Genomic DNA, 25,361 nt, shown 5'->3' with positions numbered 1-25,361 from the left:
TTCCTGTTCTCCAAACTGAACAGTGTTAGTTTCCTCAGCCACTACTCTTGTGTCTTATTTTCTAGCCCTTTCACCAGTTTTGTTGCACTTGTCTGCACTTAACTGATCAACTTGATATATTTCTTTTAGTGAGGGACCCAAACTGAACACAGTAATTGAGCTGTAGTCTCACCAGTGTCACATACAAGGGGACAGTCAGTTCCCTGGTTGTGCTGGCTACACTTCTGATCCAAACCAGGCTGCCATTGTCCTTCTTGGCCACCTGGGCACACTGCTGGCTCACGTTCAGCTGGCCATTACTGGAAAACAAAGCAAGAGCTGCTGGACACACCAAATGCTGTAGAGCACAGGATTGATATCACCCATGCAATGTACTTCATTCAACAAGCATACTCATTCCACAAGGCTATATGAGTTGAAGTGTGCCGGCGCCACTGCGATGAATATGAATACTTCTTTGTTTCTTCCACTCTTAGCACACAGAAGAGAAGAGTGTCCTCTGAAACAATGGGTGCACAACTGCTGCTGCAAGCTCCTGCCTGATACAGATGGATACATAGTATAGGGATGTACATATTCTATATCCATCAATATAATGAAGAGATTGAGTTTCTTGCACTAGCCAACAGACTTGAAGGAAGGGTTTTTCAGCTGAGCAGTTCTCAGGAAGCAGTTCTCAGGAAGCAGATATTCAGAGGTTTTGCATGAAACGGAGAAAAGGCACTTCTTCCTAGTATACAAGAAGCTCAGAAAGGATACCCCAAAGTTAGATGAACAAAATGATGATTTTATCTCAACTTCCCAAATTGTTTAGCTGCACTCTGAATAAAAAATCTTTATCGGGCTATTCCATTCCTGCAAGTATTGCTTCTTCTGACCCATCTAAATGAAAGACACATGGTTGGTTGGTTGTTTTTTGGGTTTTTTTTTTGTTTGTTTGTTTTTTTGTTTCTTCTTGATAGTTGATGACTTGCCTCCATAAAAGATGAATCCTGAAGAACACTACTTTGTTGGGTAGAATAAGCTCTATTAAATGCATGTCTGTATTCCTTTTCCCCATAATTTGATGGCATTAAGCTCTCTTCACCTGGGGTGTGGCCGGGGCTGCGTAGTGAAGCATCCTGCGTAATCCTTGGCTTCTCTCTGACAGTACTAACCAGAGGCTTAATTAACTGTGAATGCGTGTGCAGTGATGTAGATGCTAATCCTCAGTAAGGCTAGACTGCACCATCACCTCATTTCATAGGAATCATTGTCAAATGGTAATCCACTCCAGGCACTGCTGGCCTGAGTTGGAGTGGAACAGGCACATTGGAGATGAGGCAATTTGCCTATCTTGAGCTATCATGCATGTAGAGTTGCCTACGTGCATGTGGCCATGTTTCCTTTTCTCTATATACCTACATGCACTAAAGAACCTGGAGGCAGCTCTGTACAGGACGATGGGAAATAATGAGACAGAATGAGACAAAGTGGAAGGAAAAGACAAAGCACCACAGCCAACGGCTCTTCGCTTGCAGGAGGTGCATTGCTGGATGTGGCTTTTTCTTTCCCTTCTCATATCCTTATTTGTTCATCTTTTATCACAGGCCCTAGCTGGGCAATGTTCAAACTGAATAGCTCGTTTCTCCCCAGCTTACTGTAGCTCCTGCTGATGCTTCCATCTATGTCCCACTCCCCTGTTGTGCTGGAGTGTGTCGTTAAGAAAGAGGACAGACAACAGGAGACACAGGAAAACAAGATGCATTGGCTTTGCCTTTGAATCAGTCAAAGAATTATTTCTATACTTTACACGTCTCACCCTGGCTTTCATTCTCACAGATGCTTTTGTTACTTTTATTATTAATGGTCAGCAGAGGCAAATTCTGTTCCTGCTCCATCAATCCCTTTCTCTGCTGTGCTGAAATCCAACAGAAACGTCATTGCCTTGTGTGCATGTGTGATCTTGAAAAAGATATGGCAGTTTAAGCCCAGCCTCGATTTTGTTTAAAGTACAAAACCTAATGTAAGTAGAAAAACTTTAAGTACAGAAGGAACATCTTTATTTATTATGCTGCTGTTTTTGAGTTATGTCAAAGGCATACTGAATATATAGGTGGCACCTTCTATTAACATGCAGGTAAGCTTTGAAGAAAAAAGAATATTCAATTATATGTGTTCTGGCACAGAGCTAAGCTGGCTGGAAAACGAGCTCGTTGACATTTGTTGCCCAAGAGAAGAGAAAAAGAGAAATGCAGAACTGAAACTCACAGCGTCCTTATTGCAAAGTCAGGTGGACTGATTCCCTCGCTAAATTCTCTTCATTGAACTATGAAGAGTGTCAGTGTTCATCTGCTTAGAGCATGGAGATGGATAAAATGGCCCTTCCAGCACGAATCACTGTAGCAGCTGTGAATATGAAGTGTTCTTGGAACTGTGGGGAGATTGCAAGCTTTACCTCTGCAGATCTCCTGTGATCCACTCTTTTACAAATGGTGAAATTCCAGTTCACTGGAGTTCAGAAATGGCTTTTCCTAAAATAGCAGGTTTGCATCAATTTCTGTCTCACTCTCATAACAGTAAGGTGTATGGCAAATAGTTGTTAATCATCAAGACAAAGAAAAGGAACTAAAGAGCTATGATCCCAAAACAAAATAATAGGAAGCAGTAATTCAGGAGGTATGAATTTGGCAGAACATCCTGCAAATGTTTGGATGGATGTGTGCGCATGCAGGGAACTTCATGTATTTGTCTGAAAAGCTGTAGGAAACCTCCTGATGAAGTTTTGAGACTTAATAGATGGGAGCTCAAGCAGAACATTTAGGGAGGGAGATTCTTTCCTTTCTAATATCTGTGTAAATAACTCCATGTGCTTTATTGGTCTCAAAGTCTGCACAGTGGGTAGGAGGAGAATCAATAATTGTTTAAAACTTTGTGAATCAATTAGATGAGCAAGACAGGCATGACAGCAGATTTCTGTCACAGACACTGCTCACTGGATGACTAGGATGGAGATCTAGACAGGGAGATGGTGAGTACTGCCATTCTTTCATTCATCCTGGAGCACAAGAGGTAAATAGCTCTGGCTACAACCTATACTGATGGGGATGTAAAACCAGAAAGACTGTCGCTAGGTCAGTACAGGCCAGGATTAGAACTAGTTAGCTCTCCTATACTGGACATGAGGTGGAGTATACAGTCAGTGCTAATGCATGGATGCCTTAAAGCTGTCTCAGGGCTTCTGTGCCTCTTGTTGCCTGCTGCAGGCATGCACATAATATGCTAATGAAGCAGCTGCTTGCCAGCAGGATGTCTGAACAAAAGTGGACCAGGGTACTCTTTCTTTGTCTTATGCCCAGGCTCTTTTTATGCTATCTTGACAGCATGAGGAAAGTGATAAAAACCCTTCTAAAACACACCATACAGAGTTGGCTTTTTTGCCTGGTGCGTGGCTGGGTTTGACACTCCAGCCACTGGTGTAAAACACAGGTTGGAATGAGCTGGAGTGAGTCATGTTGGGGGAAGTTCAGGGCAGGGAGGAGGTGTGTTCTGAGCAAGCAGCACCTCTTTACCAAAGTGATAGAATCTAATTTGGAGCATGTAGTGAAAGATAGAGTAGATCCTCACTGTCTCAGAATGTTGCATGAAATGGCTGAATGATATCTCCCAGGCCAAGAGAAAAGGTGGGAGTCCAGCCTCCCTTATTCCTGAGAATCAGGGCAGCCTGAAGGCAGGAAGCCAGTGACCTTGGCTAACCAAATAAACCTTGCTGTGGGTGTGGAATTGAATTCACAGGTAAGAATGGTGCATGAATACAGGGAAATAATAACAGGGAATCAAAGGAGCATATCTACTCTTAATGTCCCTCTTCCACCATGGTAGAAAATGGTGCAAACGAGCATAGAGGCAGTCAAGAACTATGTGGATGAGGCGGCCTGGGTGTGCAGCAGGATAAAGGGATGTCTTGATTTCTGCAAGAAAGAGGCAATGTTTTTTTCTTTGTGAGTAGATTTGGGTTTGAGTACCTCAGTCCTGCAGACTCCTTCTATCTCAGAAGCCTTAGATCACACACTTCACTCTCTATTGGGAGGAAGTGAAGGTGCTGATTGGTCTTTGTCTCTTTTGAGAGGTATCAAAGTACTCCCTGGTCATCCAGGCTAGAGCGAGAAGAAAGGGGTATTATCTTACCCAAGACCTTACCTCCAAGGAACAACTGAAATTACCCGTTTCCCTACCTCAAGGACAATGAAAGACCATTCACATAGGTGAGCACCTCTAAGAAATCCTTGCAAGCTCTACCTCCCCTTCATCACCCAGCACAAGAGATCCATGTGGGTACCCTGTCAGAACTCCTCCTCTTCCTGAGCATCTCTGTAGTCCCAGCAGGCTACCAGAGAAACTGGAGTGGGTGTATGGGGGTAACAGTGCCCAGCCCCAGCTGTGACAGCTCTGACACCAGTGGACATGCCATACCCTGTACAGTACTGCAGGGAGCAATGCAATGCCATCCTCTGTGGCTGCCGGCATCAGCTCTAAGGAGCTTATGGCCACGGCTATATTACGTGTGCGTGGTTGCCAGGGAAACACTGGTTCTGAACTGGAACCGAAGCAGTGGGGGCTGGAACTCTTATATTCAATCTCTCTTTTATTTATTTATTTATTTATTTTAACATTTAGAGCCTTAATTATGTCTCTTGTAAAGAAGAGGCAGCTATGTATGGGGCAACGGGAAATCTGCAGTCTCTGTAATCTAGTCAGATCTCAGTTCTTCATTTTGCCTCCATTTTATAAAGGCTGAAGCTTTTTACTGCTCCTTAGCTTAAGGAGACTGAAGGGCACATCTACACAAGCTTTACTTTCAGCTGCTTGCTCATACTGCACTCTGACCTCACGGAGACAAGCCAGCTCTGATCCAAAGTATGTGTAAACTATTTTAGACCCCCAAAATGATCTAAAATGGTTAACTAGGACAACCTCTAAGAAAAGATTAAGTCTTGGTCAACATTACCTTAAATTGACTACTTTACTTTGGCTGTGGTCCATCCAGCTCAAAGCATGTGCACTGTGAACTTTACTCTGTCCATAAAGACTGAGTAGACCTTGGCATCATGATTCCTGCTGGTGCTACTTGTGAGGACACAGAGGAACCAACAGATTTTCCCACTCAAGATTTCTGCGTAAATGATAACTACTGAAGAAACTCTAGCTGTTTGGTCTGGATGAGGCTGAAGGGAGACCTCATTACTCTCTACAGCTGCCTGAAGGGAGGTTGCAGCATGGAGAATGTTGGTCTCTTCTCAGGTGACTATGAATGCATGGAAACAGTCTCAAATAATGCGGGGGGGGGGGGGGGGGGAGGGTTAGGTTGGATATTAAGAAGAATTTCTTTACAGAAAGAGTGATGAAGCATTGCAATGAGCTGCCCAGGGAAGTGGTGGAGTCCCTAGTCCTGGAGGTATTTGAAATATGTGGATGTGGCGTTAGAGCATGTCATTTAATAATGAGACCTGGGAGATCATGTTGATGATTGGACATGATGATCTTGAGGGTCTTTTTCCAACCTAGATGATTCTATGATAAGCAATGCAGAAAATGTGAGAAAGGAATGCATCAGTGCTTCATGACTGAGAAGAGGAACTAAGAACCTCACAGACACACTCTGAGTATAGTACACAGCTGGGATGTAGTGAGAGGAGACCTTCATCTCCTGAGAGGATCAGATGGCATTGGGCACATTGCTGAACTTCCAGAGCTTATCTAAATAGATTCTGTGAACCTTTGTAAATTCAGCTCATAATCAGGTTTGCTCATAATAAGAGACCAAAGGAATATTTGATGAAATGGAAGAGCAGCTAATTTAGAAATGATAAAAAGAAATAGTATTTCATCCCAGATAGTTCATTTGCAAAATTTATTCAGTGACATCTTGCCAAATACTGTGACTGGACTTTTTTTTAAGAGCGCTGGATAGTTTTATGGCTGCTCTTGATTGATATGGCTATACCAATGACATACTATTCAGCTTGCAGTCAAAATTCAGTCCTTAGTCTGGAGGGTAAGACAGCCAGAAAAAAGAATCCCTGGGCAAACACCATGATGTAATTGGATGGATGAGTAATGGGACAGTCTGACTTTCTTTTAACTGTTATGGGCTGGCCACATCAGGATATTAAACCAATTAGTGGTTTTGTCTGAACTGGGTGAAGGGGAACTAGTCCTGTGCTGTCCAGTGTGGTATTAACATGGCATAAGGGGACCAGTGGTTTAATCCATTATATGTAAGCTCATCAAACAAGGAAGCACATGCATACAGAGATGAAAATGGAAATGCAACAGGCCTGATGTGAATTTTTTTATCCTGTCAGCTTACTAACTGATGTTTCCCCTTTGTGGAAAAGTGCTGGCATCCATATGTGATACTCTGAGAAGCTGGTATGGCATACCAGCATATACTAGTCTGGTTTGACCAGTGAGTGCATATAAAATTCATAGATGATGGACTCCCCACCTTCGGCAAACAACCTTTGGGATTTTTTCAGAATTGTATACACTGGACAATGCTTGACTCTTCCATTTTTTTTATTAACTGCATGTAGTTAAGTGAAACCTTCCCAAGATAAAGCTTACAAAATCTAGAGTATCTCTTGTTTCCTCTTTTGCAAAATGTTTAGAATGAATTATTTCTGCAGACTCTTACATGGAAACTGAAAAACACTTACTGTTTTCAACCCTTGAGTCATCCTTAATCAAATGCCTTTTTATTATGGTTTTTAGGAGCTACTTGGAGCTAGTGTACTTGCACAGTTTCCCTGGGCTAGAGTTTGGCAGCAAACCAGTTTTCACTACTACTAAGAGATTAATGACCAAATCATGATTGGGGGCTACATATATGATACTTAAGTATACAGTTAATGTCACTATACATGTGATTCTTGGTTACCCATTATCAGGGTATCAAAACTGAGCTACACTGGCAACCCTAGATTTCTGACTGCAATAACTCTCATCAGCCACAAGGGATAACTGCTGCGGGAGAAGTCAGAGAGTCAGCCGCTGTTCTCCTGAGTGCTGCAGACCTTCTTTCTTGTCCACTTAGAAACCCTTCCTTGCAGGGACCAGGACAGCAGAATGCTCACCTATAATAGAGGGTTTTTACAGCCCTCTTCTGATTTGTCACACTGTAACTGGTTTTGTACAGTATTCAACCTGTCGAGGCTTCCTGGTAACTTGTCATACTGGGCTTTGTTTTTGCTATGACAAGTTTCAAATTGTTGTGTCAGCAGGAGAAAGAGTGAGGCCTGGTTTCCTCCTGTTTTGTGTCGTATGTCCCTGAAACACATTTTTCCAGCTACAACAACCCTGGTTTTCTTTCCTCTTTCTTGTGATGTCTTTTTTGTGATGTCTTGTTGTGTGCCACATGGGTACACAATGACCATGCAGTAGCTGACTGTTTTTTGAGTCCTGCTTGCCTTTCCACCAGTGGGGACACAGAAAAGTGTCTCTCCCTTTCAGTTATCCACCAGTTTTTATAATCACTTCTCAGTAATACCATCTTTGAGATGTGTCCTTCCATCTAATAAAGCTGTAGTTACTAGAACAAGTGAGGGAACTGGTAAATGATAAGGTTATATAAAACCACATTTAGGCATCTAATAAATTCAAACTTCCCACTGACAGCACTTTCCCAGAGCAGCTCTGAAGATTTACACCAAAAACTATTTGCTCATCTGAGCATCAGAGCACTGGCAAAGGATTGCAGGAGGTCATCTGCTCCATCTGCTGCACAAGCCAATATCAGTAACAACTGAGGGGATCTATTGCAGCAAGACAGGAGAGCTTTGAAATCCTACTAAATAGTATCAGCTAGGAAGAGTGTCATCAACAAATGACACATTCTAACATGCTCCATCTTTACTTTGAGTAGGTTTTGTTGTAAATATGTTTTTGTGGAAACGTGTGTTGTGTGTGGTAGATACAGAGATGCTGTTCGAGAACCCAGTCCCACCATGGGGGCATTGTGTGATTGTGTTCTCACACACCCTGCTGCAAGCACTCATGTGAAGGACTCCCAGGATGAGGCAGCACACAATATTAAAAACAGAGTTCTACTGTATTGAGTTGTTGAAAACTAAATAAAAAAAATTAAATATGAGGAGAAAAAACAAATAAGCTGAAGATTCTGTCTCCAGGCTAGCCTGAGGCAGTGATGCATTTGTGGTAAGAATAAACAGAAGTAAATGAACACTTAAGCAACAAAGATTCTGATTTCCTGTCAGATTTGTTATAACAAACGGACTCAGAAATATAGAAAATTTAATTATAAGACTTTGAACTGTTGCAGCATTTTCCATCACGAACAATAAAACTCCCAGTGAATCAGGTATCCCACCAGGACTTTGACAAATAGGTACACAGTGGTGTCTCAATTTTGAAGAAAAGAAGTACTCTGTCAGGGAAATTAAGGTCTATGTTTTCCCAGAAGTTATTTGGTTCTTGCTTACTCCTTTTTGCCCCTGTAGAATCTGTGGTAGGCAGGGATGAAGTCTAAACAAGAGGCAGCTCTATGTGATTCGTCTAGGTCATACAGGAATTTTGCAAATCAAGACAGTACTAAAGACCATGAACAACTTTTCTTCTAAATCAGGAAAATGAGAACAGAGTTTTGGAAAGGGATAGTGGCCTGAGTCATGAGGATCATAACTGGGGCACTGGAAAGGAAGAATTGGGCTGACCCCAGTTAATAAATTATGACTGTACAGAAGCATTATTAATACATCAGCAAATTGAGTTAGGTATAGAATCAAAAAATCATATAATGGCTTGAGTTGGAAGGCACCTTAAGAATCATTTCATTCGTGTATACCCTGCCATTAGGGTATACTGATGTTTCTTAAAGCCTAACACAAGGGAGCAACTCCCAGAGTAGTGAAAACTGCATTTCTTTTGCACCTGTGCAAAGATAGAAACCTAGGGCATTTTGAAGAGGAAAAAAAAAAGAGTTAGAAAAGATATATTTATCCAAATACGAAAAGCAATCACATGCTTCTGACATGCTCCTTGCTGAGATTCTTTGTGCATAGCTTGACACACCTGGCTCTTGTGGGTCTGGTACTTGCGTTAAACTTGCTAAACAACTTACCCAACAGTACCAAAAATCTGTTCAAGGCTCGGCCATCATGTCAACTCACCATGACACAGATTACATTTGAATCACTTGCATGGAGGGAACTTAGAAGGAGAAATAAAATGTCCATCTCCTCACTTCCTAAGTCAGCAGCTATGGGTGTCCCACTGCAACTCTTCTTAGGGTCCTGCATGTCCTCTGCTTAAGGGATGTTCTCAAGTTTTCTCCATACTGAGAAGGAGTTTTGCTATCAATAGTAAGGTGTTTGCAAGGCAGTAATTGCTTTTGCTTGCCTGGGGAATCTAGAGAGGCTGTTAGGAAGGAATTTGCAAGAAAAGCAATTTGGGAACCTCTCTGTGACCTGTCACAGCTAAAACAAATGGTTTGATAAAGGGCAAAGTTTGGTTTCAACTGGTGCAGCTGCAGGGGGGCTTCTCAGAGTGGTCTGCATCTTTGCCAGAGGCCAGTACCCTCGGCCTGGGCACAGGTTCAGGCACAGGTCCAGAGTCAGGCCTGGCTTAGCTCCCATGCAGCATGTGCATGGACCTGCCATGAGGAACAGAAGATACTCAACAAATGATAAGTTGTGGCAGTAATACTTGGTTACTCCTTAAATCTTGTGCCATCTCTACAAATTTCCCTCCATCCGCATAGGAACCATCTCCAAGAGCAGTCCTCTGAATGAGTGCCTTTACACTGAATGCAATCCAGCCTCCTTCCCTAAGGGGTTAAACATGCTGTAGGGGGAGGCAGTACTTGTCCCAGCAGAGGCAAACTTGAGCAGATTTTCTGTGGGAAGCCATCTGTCAGCTGGGGAGTAGTGCTGTGTCAATTGATCAGCTCCACCTCCAGCTCTGCTTGGCAAACTACGGCTCCCTAAACTCACAGGGTGACAGTGGGGGAGTAGTATTATCTCTGGAGGTACTGAGATCCTGTAATGGAGCCTTTCTTCCTCCAGACTGGGTGAGGGACACCTCTGCTGCACCTTTCTTTTCTCTTGAAGCAGCTAGCTTTGGGAAGCACATGTTTATTTGTGAAAGGCTGTAGGATGAAAACAGGCCTTTTTCCGGTAGTCAGGGGGTTGTATTTCACCTGGGTGAGGTACAGCATTATGGACCTCTTCTAACTCAAACTATCCCTATCCCAAACTTAAATCTATCTTTCAGTAGCAACGGTGAATCACTTTTTGGCTGCTCCAAGGTGTGTGAAGTATGAATTTTCTTCGGTATTAAAATAGGAGCTTGTGGTGCTTCCTGAAATTTTTAATGCCTGGAGGGACAAAACATTCCTTCTTTGGTTTTAAACTAATGAAGCACTAATGAACCTGTAGGTAAAAAAATGTAGATCTGCCTCCTAATCTAAAATCTTTCACTGTAGCACCACAATGAGGTCAAATTCCTGCTCTGTTAGCCCCACACTTCTCTGTCAGTTCAGGTCCTTATCTTTTTCTGTTAGGTGAGGTCAAAAATAAGGAGAGAGGGGAAGCTGTGACTCTCAGGCATTTTAGTTTGTTTGCTTTTTTTTTTTCTCCCAAAATGCACTCACTGAGATTCTCAATGAGCTCCATCAGCACTTCTCCTGATTTATTGTGCAAGGAACACTTTCTTCCACGCTGTTGTATGTCCTTCCTTCATCACCCCTCTTTTTTTTTCTTTTTTTTTTCTTTTTTTCTTTTTCTTCTGAGTGCTGAGTTGGTTCGGGAATGAAGAACATTTGGCTAGCTCAAGTATTGGGGTGATTAAGTGCCAAAAATTATCTTGCCAAGCCAAAATCTGGGCTGGCTTGCACCTCTTAAATGCTTTCATTTTGAATAGAAGTTGCATCTCTTTGCAGCTTCTGTGATAAAGATGCAAGCAGTTGTGTAATAGAAGTTATCATATGCACAGCCAAGTGATCCATGCTCTTTGATTTGAGGAAGGTTGCATCTGTTTCTTGGTAGAGGTGAATTGTTTAGCTGAATTGTTGTAAAGCTACCAATTTTATGTATTGTTGTTTGATGCTTTGCTATGCTCTGGTTAGAGAGGAATGCTGAATTTTCTGCCTGAGTTTTTGAGAGTGAATTTCCTTCAATTGTGCTGTGCACTCATGTGGAACGAACTGTCAGCGCGTGCTTTAGCTGGAGCATCTGACGGGGTTTTGCATCACAGGGATAGTAGTACCTCCTGCACCTTGCTACCACATCTAGTAACTCCTGTGTGTGCACGTCTTGAGTGTACAGCCTTGAAATACTAGTGGATTTACCATCTCATGTCCCTTCTTGATCACTGAGGATAGGATGATGGGAAATGGTCACAAACTGAAGCATAGGAAGTTCCACACAAATGTGCGTGGAACTTTTTCACAGTGCAGTGACGGAGCAGTGGCACAGCTGCACAGAGAGCTGGTGGAGTCTCCTTCTCTGGACACATTCAAGACCCACCTGGATGCCTACTTGTGCAACCTGGGCTAGGGAGCTGCTTTGCAGGGGGGTTGGACTGATGATCTCTGGATATCCCTTCCAACCCCTACAATTCTGTGATTCTGTGATCCAGACTTCTAGATCCTGTGTGTCAAATCTTCCTGTAATTCAATAGCCAGATCCTTCAACTCTTGGACTCCCTGCTAGAAACTGTGGAAATTTGCTGTCAATGCAGAGATTCTTATGCATAAAAACAGAAAAGTTTTTGTTGAATTAATATATTTAAAAAAAAGTTATCACTCACAGGGTTGCATTTAGTTTTCTACAGGTGGCTCCCAAAGGCACAGCACAAGAAAGGTATTGGAGGTGCTTGCTCAGACTGTTTTCAATATTAGGCAGGTGCTGTGACAGTTATTTAATCTTTTATCCGGCTTTCCTGATTGTAAGCTTCAAAAATGAAAATCTATTTATTGAAATAGTTGGGTTTTTTTTTTGTTTGTTTTCTTTTTCCTGAGCACAACTGTAGGAGGGGAGGGATGTGAATTCCAGTGATCAGAAAATTTGAACTGTTTTCCACAGATTGTGAGGCTCTGTTGCTGCTCCTGTCTCCAATTTGCCTTCTTTCTCTCTCTCTCTCTCTCTCTCTCTCTTTTCTTTCTGTGTATATTTCTTCTTCCAATGAGTGAAGAGCACCTGTAAGAGTATTTTCACAGGTGGGTGATGGACGTGAGTATAGTTTATTCACCAGAACTCACAGGAAAGGCTTGGGAATCTTAAGAGCAAGAACTTTGTATAGGATGTGATCCACTGGAAGTTCAGGAAAGAGAAACATGGCTGGTTGGAAGATCAGAGGTTTTTCTTTCTCCTGGAGTTGCTGAGTTTTAGCATATTTTGCCAGTAGAGAAAATAGCAATAGGTAATAAAAAGCATGAGTAAAGGAGGAATGGATGGATGTCTGATTAACTGTCACCCTTGTGGAAAACCAGCTTTACCTGTCAAACTGTCAGAGAGTGAATTTGGTTGAGAGCTGGTGCATTGGAAATGCTAAGTCACGGCTTGAACCAGTGATCGAGCCTCTGATAGGAAGGCAAAGCCAACCCAGGGGAGCTCAAGTGTATAGAGTGTGCTTGAGTGATGAGAAGGGGTGGAGCCAGGATTTTCCTCTTCCCAGACCTCATTGGCAGTGGAGGCAAGGAAGGGTATCTTGTTGGAGGACCTTGCCTACCCAAGGTCTTCCAAGGGTAAGCAGTTTTTTTTCCTGCTGTTTCTGTATCCATTGCTGTTGTCTTTGGGCTTATCCTCGCTTGCTGCAGCCTAGGACTTTACTACCCCAATATCATTGCTGTGCTTTCCATCATATTATTGTGTTACAGCTGGGAATGTCTTGAGATAATGTTTTGCGGCATTTGCATGATGAGTTCCCCCAGTTTAAAACTTCTGACTACTTCTTTTTGTATCTCTGGTTCTTCTCTTCTGTCAGAGAAGAAGATGGTACTATTTTTACATTTCTAAAAGCAGTGATTGGATCTGGAGAATTTCCTTATTGTGATGTAGAACTAATGTTATCTTTCTGCAGAGATTTTTTTTTTTTTTTTTTGTGATCAAATTCTATCCTGCAGAAATCAGTAGGATTTTGCAGTTTGCTTTAAATGATGGAGATCAGATAGTAAGAGAGCATATTAGGAAATGCTTTTTCCATTACTTTCTTTCAAGAACTGAGCAAAAACAAGCATTTGGATTTTACTGAGTCTTTCAAATATTAAAATGGTGGTATCTTGTGAAAACTCAGGACAGAAAAGGCTTGCACTATGTCATTGAAAAGATATGATCTGTGTGAAATGCCTTTAGAGTCTTGGAATTTATAAAATGGTGTACATTCTGATTTCTACAAAGATGAACCTGGCATGATAGAAGGCTATGAAGGCAGGACCAAGAGAAATAATGAATGCTTCTAAAAAGTATATAAACAAAACCCTTGATGGCTTAGCTTTTATTCAACTTTGGTTTGTTTTCTATTGTTTTGAAATGAGTCTTTGCATTTGTAGCACTCTATGCTACTGCTTGCTTTGAGAAGAACTTGTGGTAGAGGTTCTCAGATCAGTTTGTGTCTAGTGATTGTCCTAGTTAATAATCTAGGTGCATTTCAGTTTGGTTATTCAAACTAGAGTACTATCCCAAACTAAATAAAAACCTAAGCTGCTTTGTACCCTCTTTATCCTACATACAACGTTGTGATAATCCTGGTATTAAATCTGTTAATTTGTGTAAAAATAGAATATTTCACATATATTCTCTTTCTGGTCTCTTTTGTGCACCACTTGTTAGGCGTAATTCAAACAGATAGAGAACATTTGAAACGTTTAGGTAATTTCAGCAACATGCCTTTAAAAATAAATTAAGGACAGGTGGTCATAAAAAGGCTTTTGCTTCCTTTCTGCTTGCTTCACTTTGTTAAAAATCCTTAAAATGAGGCCAAGACATGAAGTGCAAGATTCTAACTATGTCTCCCAATCCACGCTCAATGAGTTAACTAGGAATGTTGTCTATTTCCTTTGACCTCTTTGTCTCTTTCTCTTTGACTTCCTATTCTAGGATGAGTCATCCATGTTCTTCCAGTTTGGCCCATCAATAGAACAGCAAGCTTCAGTCATGCTCAACATCATGGAAGAATATGACTGGTACATCTTCTCCATTGTCACTACATACTTCCCTGGATACCAGGACTTTGTGAACAAGATCCGTAGTACCATTGAGCACAGCTTTGTGGGTTGGGAACTGGAGGAGGTCCTCCTGTTGGACATGTCCCTGGATGATGGAGACTCAAAGATCCAGAACCAGCTCAAGAAGCTCCAAAGCCCTGTTATCCTCCTCTACTGCACCAAGGAAGAGGCAACCTACATTTTTGAGGTGGCCAACTCTGTGGGTCTGACAGGCTACGGTTACACGTGGATCGTGCCCAGCCTGGTGGCGGGGGATACAGACACAGTGCCATCCGAGTTCCCCACTGGGCTCATCTCTGTCTCATATGATGAATGGGACTACGGTCTTCCTGCTAGAGTGAGGGATGGAATAGCCATAATCACTACGGCTGCTTCTGATATGCTGTCTGAACACAGCTTCATCCCTGAGCCGAAGAGCAGCTGTTACAACACCCAGGAGAAAAGGATTTACCAGTCAAACATGCTCAACAGGTAAGAAAGAGGGCTGGGCTAGCCTTACAAAAGGGGGATCACAAAGAATCTCTGACCACCAGAATAATTTTGCTAGACCATGTGGTGCTTTGTTGCTGTGGGTACTGTTGGCTAGGAGCCTGGCCAAGGGGAGTTGTGCTTATGGTGGCACTTGTTGGAAGCACTGAATATTACTAATGTCACTCCTTTGGAAAATATCTACATTATATGGGGAGGAAGCCAGCACAAAACAAAGGTGCAATGAAGACATGGTGCAAAAATCTGTGTGCTCTTTGAGCAACAGATTTGCTCTTATTACAGAGTTGAACTTCTTGAAGATTCATGAATGGGTGTGTATGTGTCATGTGGGTTCTTAGTGTAAGCAGTGAGGTGATTTTTGTTTTTAAATCTAGAAGAGCCAGGGTTCTGTTCCAGAAATCAGCAGTGCATAAATGGGTGTTCCCTTATAGGTTATGGTTGTGTAACTCAACTGGGAAATTTCCATGGCACCTGTTGTCTGAATATTGAGTGTCCTTCCTCTGTCTGCTACTCATGAATCAGAGAAGAGAAGGAATTGTGGAGAGGGCTGGAGAACTAGATTTGGAAAAAGAGTTAGTTCAGTGGAGTTGTTGACCATTCTGCTTTATCCTGGAGGCATTTAAAGCCATCGGTTGTCTTAAGCATCCAGTTTACCTCAAAGAGGAGGATCTTATGTTACCAACCTGCTCACTGGTGACAGTCTGCTGCCTGTTTTGGATCTCATTCTCTTGTGCACACTGAATAAGCCCCTTCTCTTTGAGGTAAACTGGATGCTTAAGACACTTGATGTCTTTAAATATATGTAACAGCACTCTGATAATTAGATCTTCCTTTATTGTCCTAGCTAGAATTTTAGTGTGTAGTTAAGCAACCCAGATAATTAGACATGGGAAGAGCTGGAAGGTACAATATCTACAGTTAGCTAGATCCCCTCTGATTCGCTCAGCTGTCATTCTCCAATTCTTTCTGTATAATGTCGTTGGGCAGGTTGGTTCCTTTGAAGTACAGCATGGAGAGTCCAGGTAGTAGTTGTCATGAGAGGTGGCTGCAGAGAGACATTTTTCATTTGTTTATTTGTCATGATGAATCATGGAATACTGTAAATATGACAGGTGGTCTTGTGTGCTGTGACCTCTTGCTGCAAACTGTATTAGGCAGATAGCGGGTCTGGTGGACAAAAAAGCAGAATGTGATTTTTACATTGCCTGAAAGTTGGGATCTGAAATAAAGTCTCTTCTTTGATCTATTAGGTTGCCTATGACGCTTTCTGCTCTTTCTTTGTCTCTGATCCATTGACATATTAGCAGGTGTCATTGTCATGTTTTCCTCTTCCCTACACTGGCTTTTTGTTGTCTGCAAGCCCTTGAATCACCAAAAATGCCCAGTGCATTTATCAGTTTTCTTCCCAGCCAGGCTTAGCAAAGAAGGGTGTTTGCTGCTGCTCTTTTGAGTCATCACTGGCATGTTTAAACCGGGAAAATATATGTACTAAGCTATCAGAAGCCACATAAAGGCAGGTTGCTTTTTACTTTTCTAAGTGAATAGATTCTGAAAGGGAGAGTTATGTTGTGACTTTTCAGCATTTATTTAGAAAACAAAATGTTGTCTCCTCCTGTGAGATGCTATGTTCAGCAGAGACCTTCTGCTAATTAGCTGATGCATAACATCATACTCATATAGCTATGCTATGTAGGACCCAACAGATCTCTTCTTGGCACTGGATAGGAGGCACTAGCTTAGTGCTGTCTCTAAATATGACATACTCTGTACCTGGGTATCCCACACTAAAGTAGCTCTTGTCAGTTTTGAAAGTATTATATTTCTTCTCACCTTCATGGCCCAAGTCATGCTGATCCTTTTCCCTTGTCTACTTTAGGTACAGCATTCACAGGAATGTCTACAGGTACCTGTGGATATACCCAACTTAGTCTGGGCACTGACATCAGTCTCTCTGAAAAGCTGAGTCAATTAGTCCATGCTGAGCTCCATTCTGCCACTGCTTAGATTGCTGCAGGCACTTGAACTAGCTGGGAAATCACTACTATGTGGAAGTTGCTTCTGCAACCGCAGTGTAAATGTTCGCTTTGCCTTGTGCAACACTGACCTGTGCTCTGCCACTGTGGGAGTTCCTCCTGCAAACGTTTGTACCCTGTCTGTAGTTTTGAGAGAGATTGTTGAACAGCGTAAATTCCAGTGAGTTACATGCTTGAGCTTCTTTCTAAATGCAATTACTTTCAGACACAGGTGTACTAAAGCGAGTGGTGTCCAAAATCAGCGTTTGCTTTTGCAAATCCAAAGTTCTATAAGAAATGTGATTAGCTTCAAGCTCAGCCTTTCAGATCTGGGCAGGAGGAAACAGAGGAGAGGGGAAGTGGGGAGAAAGCAAACGAAGATATGAGTTTGCCTCACTTTCTGCAGAGGTTAATGGTTATAATCTGTGTTCATACCTTCAAGTCTTGTTGAACTCATTGGAATTTACTATGCGCTAAGCTTTAAACCTCTCCTTATATGCTTTGGACTAAACTGAAGGTTCTGGAAAACTAATTTTAGACATGCCCCAGACCTGGCAATACTATATTCAGCCATCTGCAGCTTACAGTTCCCCCTCCACATGCCTACACAGAATAGAGAAATGTGTGTATGTGGGTTTGATGTCTGGGGAGACTGCAAAGTGTGTGTGACCCCAGATAATGCATCACCACATAGCTGGGGTTTCAGAAACTCCTGGAGCTAATCCAAAGTGGTCTGATTTGCTTCAAATGCATTGCTGGAAGGCAATAAAGGAATCTACCTATTTTATTATTTGTAAAGTGACATGTACAACTAAGAAAATGTATGATTTAGTTCAGCTAAGGCACTTCATATGCTAAGACTGAATTAGTCATTTCCCAATTTCTGCCTTTGAATCCTTCCTTCATTCTCTTTCTCTTTTGCAATAGTTTGCAGCTAAAATCAAATGGTCCTACACCATGGATATTTTCCCATGTTTTTAGCTGCTGTTTCAATGGCACTATTATTTTTTGTGCTTGCACTAAGAAAGTTTTGTTTGATGTATGGTTGCAGGCATAAAAAGAAACAGGATGGACTGTTATCTAAATGCCATTTCTCACCAATGTAGGTGTTTGGTGTGCTTCTCCTCATGTTAATAATGGTCTCATAGCAACTGTTCCTTGTCTATCTTGAAGCTGATTCTCGTTTGTGTTAGATTGGAACTGCAGAAGTGTGAATTTGCAGATTTTGTCCTAGAAAATGAGCTCACTAACAAGATATCTCCACTACCTAGTAGAAGCATGATGCTATAAGGGAAGTTAGTTTATTCTACAATAATCATTTTTCTTTTTGAAAGATCTAAAGAATTCTTGAGAAAGTTTTCCTCTAGTGAGGGATTTATTTCAATTTATGCTGTTAATAGGCTTAGGTGATCATATAGAATTCAACTATCCAAATACTGTTTTCCAGTTCAATAACACTCTTTAATTTTTTATTTTTAATAAGTATCAGTTTATTCCTTCATTGTCCCAGGAAGCTATTTGGTTGGAAAGTTCTAGTCTACTGAATTTATAATTATTTTGATAACCACTCTTCTCCTGAGCATTCAGCAAATTGCTGTGCTCTGTACTCTCTTCTGACACATGAGAAGATTTCAAAGATTGGGAAGGTGTTTCTAATATCGTTTTCCTCTGGAAAGATGCTCAGATTTTGAGAGTTCCTCCCTCTTGGCCTTGCCAGGTGGAGTTACTAACCTTCTAGGCATTCTGCAAAACTCATCTATTCTCCCTTCACCACAGCTGCTAAGGAGTGAGTGGGCAGAGGTGGATGTGTTTAGAAGCAGCCTTCTGCTTATTTCATTATTTTAATTGATGGGACAGATTTCCTTGAGCTTGGGATGGGTGCTTCTCATTATATTTTAGAAATGGGAAGAAATAACTAAATGATGGGAGCATTCTTGAGAAAGGTATTCATGGATGAGTCATGATAAAAGAATTTGTTTTCTGACACATATCATTTGAGGAATAGAAGTACAGCTGTTTTGTATGGATATTTGGTCGTTGGGCTACTCAAGCTATGCTTTTATTATAGCCTTTAATAAGACCTGGTTTCTTCCTACTGGTTGTCATGGCTGCTTGGGAATGCTGGGCCATAACTACTAGTTTGTTGTTGTAGGGTTACTAATGAGTTCTCCACTGATTGGCTTTAATAGTCTCTCATTTAACACCAGGCTGCACACACCAGATTTCATTTTAATAAAAAGTGCAGTGAAGCATTTGCTTTGGAATGAAAATACAAATGTGGAATTATACTGCCTTTGCAAAGAAATACATTAAGAGGGGAACAAAGGTAGGTTCAATTCTGCACTTTAGATTCGTAAGATATGAAAACAGCTGGCAAGCTAGTTTGGTGCTTTATTTATTTATTTATTTATTTGGACATGATACTTCCACTCTGGGAGAAATACTGACTTTCATCTGGAGCTTTTCATTCCAGCCAGTTAAGAAAGGCCAGGCTGGATAGGCCCCTGGTCAACCTGGTCTAGTGGGTGGCATCCCCCCCCAGTGGCAGAGAGGCTGGAATTGGATTATCTTTGAGGTCTCTTTCAACCCAAGTCTGTGACTCTATTAAATACAAATGAGCCCATTGAAGAACAGTTGTAAACTTTTTCCTGGGACACCAAGGGCAAGCTTTGTTCTCACAGGGCCACGTTCCCCTTGTGGGTAGTTGGGAATTGCTGGGACTTTAACAGCTGAATGTGGAGTCAGTGAACAGAGAAAGTACTTGCAGTAATATTGTGTAAGTAAGTCGGTTCCCTGGGGGCTCATGACAATAATCATTATTTGTATCTGGACTGCACCTTTCAGAGCTATCACTCTGAACCAACTTTGTCCAGTTTTGTGATGAGGGCGTTTCCCAGGCAGAACTTTCCCTCCCTTCCTGGTCCACTCCTAACCCACCTTCTTGTCCTTTCTCCTCTGGTTGTGGTAGCTGTTGCCTGCCATGTCAGATACAAGGATCACCATATGTCATTTGCACGTTCTGTTTTGTAGCTTGTCTCACATCCAAATAAGAGACACCTTCCCGCAGCTCAGTATTTGTGTCATTGTCCTTTGTCCATTTGTAGGACAGATGAATGAACCCTGTGCTAGCAGCAAGAAGCACTGGCCAGTCCTGAAGTCTTGCTGCCTTTGGGACTGTTTGCCAGCTGTCTGGGAAGCCCTGCTCCAGCCCTTAAACTCCACCCTGCTCAAGTATTGAGTAGTGCAGTGCTGGGACATACTTTGTCACTCCTCAAAAGAGGAGAGAGGAGATACAAATGGCATGTTTCCACAGATGTGAAAACTGCCCTTTGCAGAACTTGGAGGATAAGGGAGAATGTGTAACTTTTGACCTTTCTGAGCCTTTAAGCCAGCATCTTGTTAGCAGCTTGTTACGTTCCTGCTGGTCAGTGTATCCGGTTGCTGTCAGGCTAGTGCTGGCTGGCAGAACATGGAATGAGCACTGCTGATGGATTAGAAATCCCTGCTGTTGAAATCTGTGTGTTCTTGACACTGGTCCAGCAGCAGCTGGAGGCTGGGGCTGGGCAGTGCCTTTCACCTCCCTTGGGGCATGTCTGCCTTCCCATATCTCATGTTGGATGTCACCCCTTTCTCTCTTGCTCGTGCATCGCCACTTTGTAGCCCCTTTTGAATATCTTGCTAGAGGGCTGCTGCATCAGGTCAGCATAGTGTGCTGATAGGAGGCTGAAGACCCCTTGGCTTCTGGAAAGGAGTCTATGATGGGGGACAAGAGGACTGCATAGATGTTTGTTGCTCATCAGATGGTGCAAGGTACCTTTGTCTTGTGGAGCAAGGCTTTCTTTGAAGGGGAGAGGAGGCGCTTGCTCCATGTGGACAGCTGGATGTATAATTCTCTACACAATTAAAATAGGGTGGGAGGATTCAGATTAAGTGAGAGGCTTTAGGCAAGGGTGATCTTTTGATTAGAGGACAGCTTCTTTTGTAAAGGCCTCCAAAATCCACCAGCTGGGAATGAATTTCAGTATGTGCCATCAGTTTCCAGATGGGAAAATGTCCATGTTCTGCTTCCAGCCCCCTGAGACATCTCCTACTCTGCAGCCAAGTCCAATTAGTGCTAATGCTGTGGCAACTTCACTTGCTGGTCACAATAAGCTGTAACTTGTGCATTCGGCCTCTCTGCACTCTTCTTAAAAAAATGAATCAAATCCTCTGTCTGTGGCAGAGCAGAAAGAAGTAGTGTGAAACTATGAACCTAGTTTGGGTTGTAGTTTGGGATCTTTCCTTGTCACAACATGCAGTTGCGGTCCTGTGGGTCCAAAGTGCCCCCAGTGAATCTGAAAACTTGCATTAGAAGATCAGGGGTGGGGAGGTGAGAAACAGCTGCCTTCCTTCAGGGTCTGCTGTGTGTGGCTTTGGGTATTTTGGACTTGCACACCTGCAAAAAATGGATGGTGAGCCATTTATGGTTTTGCTACTGGATGCTGTAAGGAATGTGGGTTTTTTTTATGTTATAAGTACTTTTTTTTTTTTTCCTCAGACTTAATGTTCTTACTATCTTTCAAGTTTTTAAAAATAGGATCTACTGCGTTGCTATGGCTCCCTGTGCAACTCCGAATCAGCTTTCTCATCCCTTTGATGCAGTTTGGGTTCCCGATGTGGTGTGACAAGGCACCAGCCCTGCACGCAGTCTGGTGGCTCTGTCCTGGGGGATGGAATAGTGCTCAGCCGTGGCAGAAATCCACAAATAAATGAAAAAAAAAAAGAAATCAGGTTGTCCTTCTTGGTAGAGATGAGGCATTAACGCTGGTGCTGTTGGGCTGAGATTCATTCGTGACATTCTGCAGTCTTAAAGCCATCCCTGCGGTTTAACTTAAGATGGGGTATTCTCCTCCCCTTTCTGCCCTACACTATTGTGTGGTGGTGCTGCGAAGAGCTGCTGTGTTTCTCCCCAGAGGCACCTGCAGCTCAGCAGCGGGTGAAGCAGTCTTTGCAGCATGTGCTCAGTCTAAGAAAACACTGTGCACATTTCAGGCTAAGCTTGCAGTTAAGTGCTTTTCTGAATTGAGGCTTAGAGTGCTATTGACAAGATACGGTGCTGAAATTCCTCTCAGAATCATTGCTTGAAGGGCATGCTTGAGTCTTGCATCCAAATTTTTTGGAAGACGTGGATCTGCATATCTGTGGGACAGCTGAATGCTTATCTAAAATAGACCAAATAGAATGGTGGCTTCAAACACCTGTTCACTGTATGGAGTCCAGACCTCTCAGTAGCTCACAGTCCTCAGTACTGGCCTATTTTCAGGTAGCTATAATTCTAAAAACACATTTTGTTTAATGTGGCCAGTTTTATCTTTCATTCTTGGTCCAAAGGTGAACATTTTGGATAACTGGAGGGAAAAACAAAAACAACTGTTTACCCAATTTTGATTGTGAAAGTGTGAGATGAATGCATTTATTCTGCTTTCAAATATTTATCCAGCAGTGGGGTTTTTGTTGGCATGGACAAGTAACTCAGAGTTAGCTGCACTTCAAAAATCGGTATGTAATATTAGACAAGGAATGTCTGCTCTGTTAAGGTTAAAAAAATAGATTTTGAAACTAATATGAGCATTTGGAGGTGATGTGTGTTACTGTAGGGTTGTTTTGTGTATTTTAGTATATTTATACTGTATTTTGTGAAGTATTTGGATGAGGGATAGTCTAGAAATGAGGTACTTAAGGTGTTTAAATGTGAATGAAATAGGAAGAAAGAAACAAGAAATGGCAGAGACCTGCCAGCTTGTCCGGTTCACTGCTTGTTCTATCATTCCTGCAGCGTATTCTCTCCTGATTTAAGTAATAAAATATCCCCACTCAAGCCTGCAAGCACCTTAATATGAAATGAATATTAAAATATAACCATAGTGCCCTTGAAATGATCAATCAGGCTGAATGCTACCAGCCCTTTTCCCACAGAAAACTCTTTTCCACTCCTGTGGAGAGATTTCTGAGCCTGCTATATCGCACTTAACAGGTCTCCACACCTGTCGTGATTGAGCAAAGAACTGCAAGGTGATTAGAGCTCCTCTCTGCTTGAACACACCATGGAAAATGCTTGAAAAACAGATTTGGGTTGGTCTTCAGGATGATCTGGTGAGATGGCAGTTAACTGAATGAGAAGATGCTCCCCGAGGATATGATGGTGTGGAAGAGCTGCCACGCAGGGCTGAAAGTGAATAGATCCCTGTGGCCTGAGAGGGGTTAAAAACACACAAGTGACTTCATGCTGACTTCTCTGCGTCTTCTGAAGCAGTATTAAAATGAAATGGAAATGAGTTTTCAGTGTCTTGCCCAGTGTTGTTGCCTGTAATATTAGTGTCACAAATGAAATCATTTTTCAGCAAGATGGCTACCTCCAGTAGCAGTGTCAGCATCTTACATTTATTTATGACAGGCTGTAGTATCTTTTATCTGCAATTCCAAAGCACTTCACAAAGTAGAAAGGGTCGGCTTAATTCACCACTAAAATTCAGCCATCTCTGGGGTGAAATAGAGCAAAAGTTTAACAGCACGTAGTAGGAAGAAGAGATGAATGCTGCACTTCACTGGAGCTGCATTTCAGCTGGCAGAACGAAATCGCTAGAGGTGGAATTTAGCCAAGACACTGGGGCTGTTTAATAAGCACAAGAGATTAGCAACAATGGCATACATGCTCCTCGTGTGCCTGTGTGAAGCTGGCAGCCAGCAGTTCCAGAAGTGGTTTCAGGGAAGAGAGTGGCAGCTTTTCCAGCCCGCAGAGTCAACAAGCAGATGATGTGTACTTTCAGAGACCATCTTCATGGTAAGGCTATAACATGTATCCAAATTCTACAGTGATTATCTGCTTGTTTTCCTCGGAAACTCAGTCCTGAGAAGACTGCTGTGTGCCTTCCACATTGATAACTAGAACCAGCTGCAAAAAGGTCAATTGCCACGAACCTCTGGGAGAATGCAGCCACATAGGTAACAGATGCCATAAATAAAAGATGGTCTCACCGAGAGGATGCTTTTTATAGCACCCTTCCTCTTTAAGGTAATGCAGCATTTACAGATTAAGCCCTTGGTGACTTAAGGTTCTTCAAACTCAGACTGCTGCAATAAATACTTTCAACCTTTTTCTTGAAGATGCTGATACTGACCTTCTGTATCTAAGTGATGGCATGTGGCATGGTGAGAGCTGAGAAGAGCTGGAGTTTGAACCATGGAGTCCTCTCCAGTGCTACCTAGGCACTATGAACACTTTGAGGTGTAAAGTACAAATGCTTTGAGCCTCTGAATAAATCTGAACATCTAGCAACTACTCTTCAGTATGCCTCCTATATTTTCATGTCAAGTAGCTGCTCTGGGGGAAGCGGGGGATGCTGACTTTTCCAGCCCTTGACTTACCCAAATCCAGGAGGTGCAGCAGGACCAATTGTTCAGGGTTATGCATGTTCTGCAGCCCACAGTTTCCTTTTCCTTGAGAAATGACATTGAGATGGCTGGAGGGGGCTCTATTTGCAGGTTTACTTTGGTTTGAATGTAGCTGTGAGGAGAAGAGAAGGATGCTAGTTTTGGGAAAGGCTCTGTTTTGACTGGCTAGAGTGAAAAATATACTTGAAAAAATTTATTGCTTTGTATTTATTTTTCCAAGCAGTTTTTCATGGAAAGCTCAAGTTTGAATTGATGAAGGCACAAAGCTTAGCAATGTTGTGAAATTGATTTGGGATAGTTTATTATAGTTCCATGAAATTGCTTAACAAGAAAGTTTGGCAGAGTGAGGGAACTGAATGACTTGATCATGGCACTCCCAACAGTGGGTGGCACTGGCAGTACTGTGTAAGCCAGTATGGACGGCAGTAGTCTTTCCGGTGTAGGATTAGCCATAAAGGAGTGGAATAAGAGGTCTCTACCCTCTTCCAAGAGGGATCAGGCAGTCTGCACTGTTGCCAGGCTTTTTGCTACCCACATGTGGATCCTTGCAAGGCATGGAGAAGGCGTCTTTCACCTTGGTGCTCAGCTGCAGCAGCTCTGAAATCTTTGTTGCAGCTGACAGTCAGTGGAGTAGAAGCAGATCACTGACAGGCAAAGAAGACTCGTGGAGAGGTGGTGCAGCAGGAGGATCCCTTGGTAAAATGAGAAGCATCACGGCTTAGTTTTATGGCATTTGCTGTGAAGGAAATGCAGACTACTTATCTGGGAGGGCTGTGGGTAGCACTAACCTTTATTTCTTTGTATGGTTTGTATCCTACCTTTTAATTTCCACAACTCAGAGTGGCACTACCATAAGCAGGGGAGCTATATGGATATTGTGACATTGGCTCTGGCCAAAGGTGGTCAGTGGGGATATGTATAGCATCAAATTCCTGCAGCCTTCAGTTATCATCTGAGGAGAAGTCAAGGGAAAGTAGACATATAAATTTGTAATGCTTATGACAGAGGATTATGCTGGAAGCTTTTTTAAGCCTTGGAAAAGAAAGGGTCTCTCATGGAGATGGCTGAGTGAAAACTGGTTCTTGGTCCTTCTCCTATCACTATTACAGAAAGTACTGTATCCCAGAAGAAGGGGGATGTAAGGTATGGGTGCAAGATCAAATTTAGAACATATTCACCTGCAGTGCATCTAACCAAAGATGTAAATG

General features: G+C 42.3%; 1 protein-coding gene across 1 annotated transcript in view; it reads left to right on the top strand.

Moving 5' to 3' along the window:
- GRIN2B (glutamate ionotropic receptor NMDA type subunit 2B) overlaps positions 1-25,361 on the top strand; it is a 166,468-nt gene that overhangs the window by 34,911 nt on the left and 106,196 nt on the right. The window contains exon 2 of the mRNA XM_065742808.1: positions 14,094-14,692. Within this exon, the coding sequence (XP_065598880.1) occupies positions 14,094-14,692 (599 nt within the window). The remainder of the gene's footprint in view (positions 1-14,093; positions 14,693-25,361) is intronic.

Source organism: Cyrtonyx montezumae, unplaced genomic scaffold (genome assembly GCF_038088225.1).
Source record: "Cyrtonyx montezumae isolate F1298 unplaced genomic scaffold, pur_monq_1.0 scaffold_3, whole genome shotgun sequence".
NCBI classification, from domain to species: Eukaryota; Metazoa; Chordata; class Aves; order Galliformes; family Odontophoridae; genus Cyrtonyx; species Cyrtonyx montezumae.
This window is presented reverse-complemented; position numbering and strand designations above follow the sequence as displayed.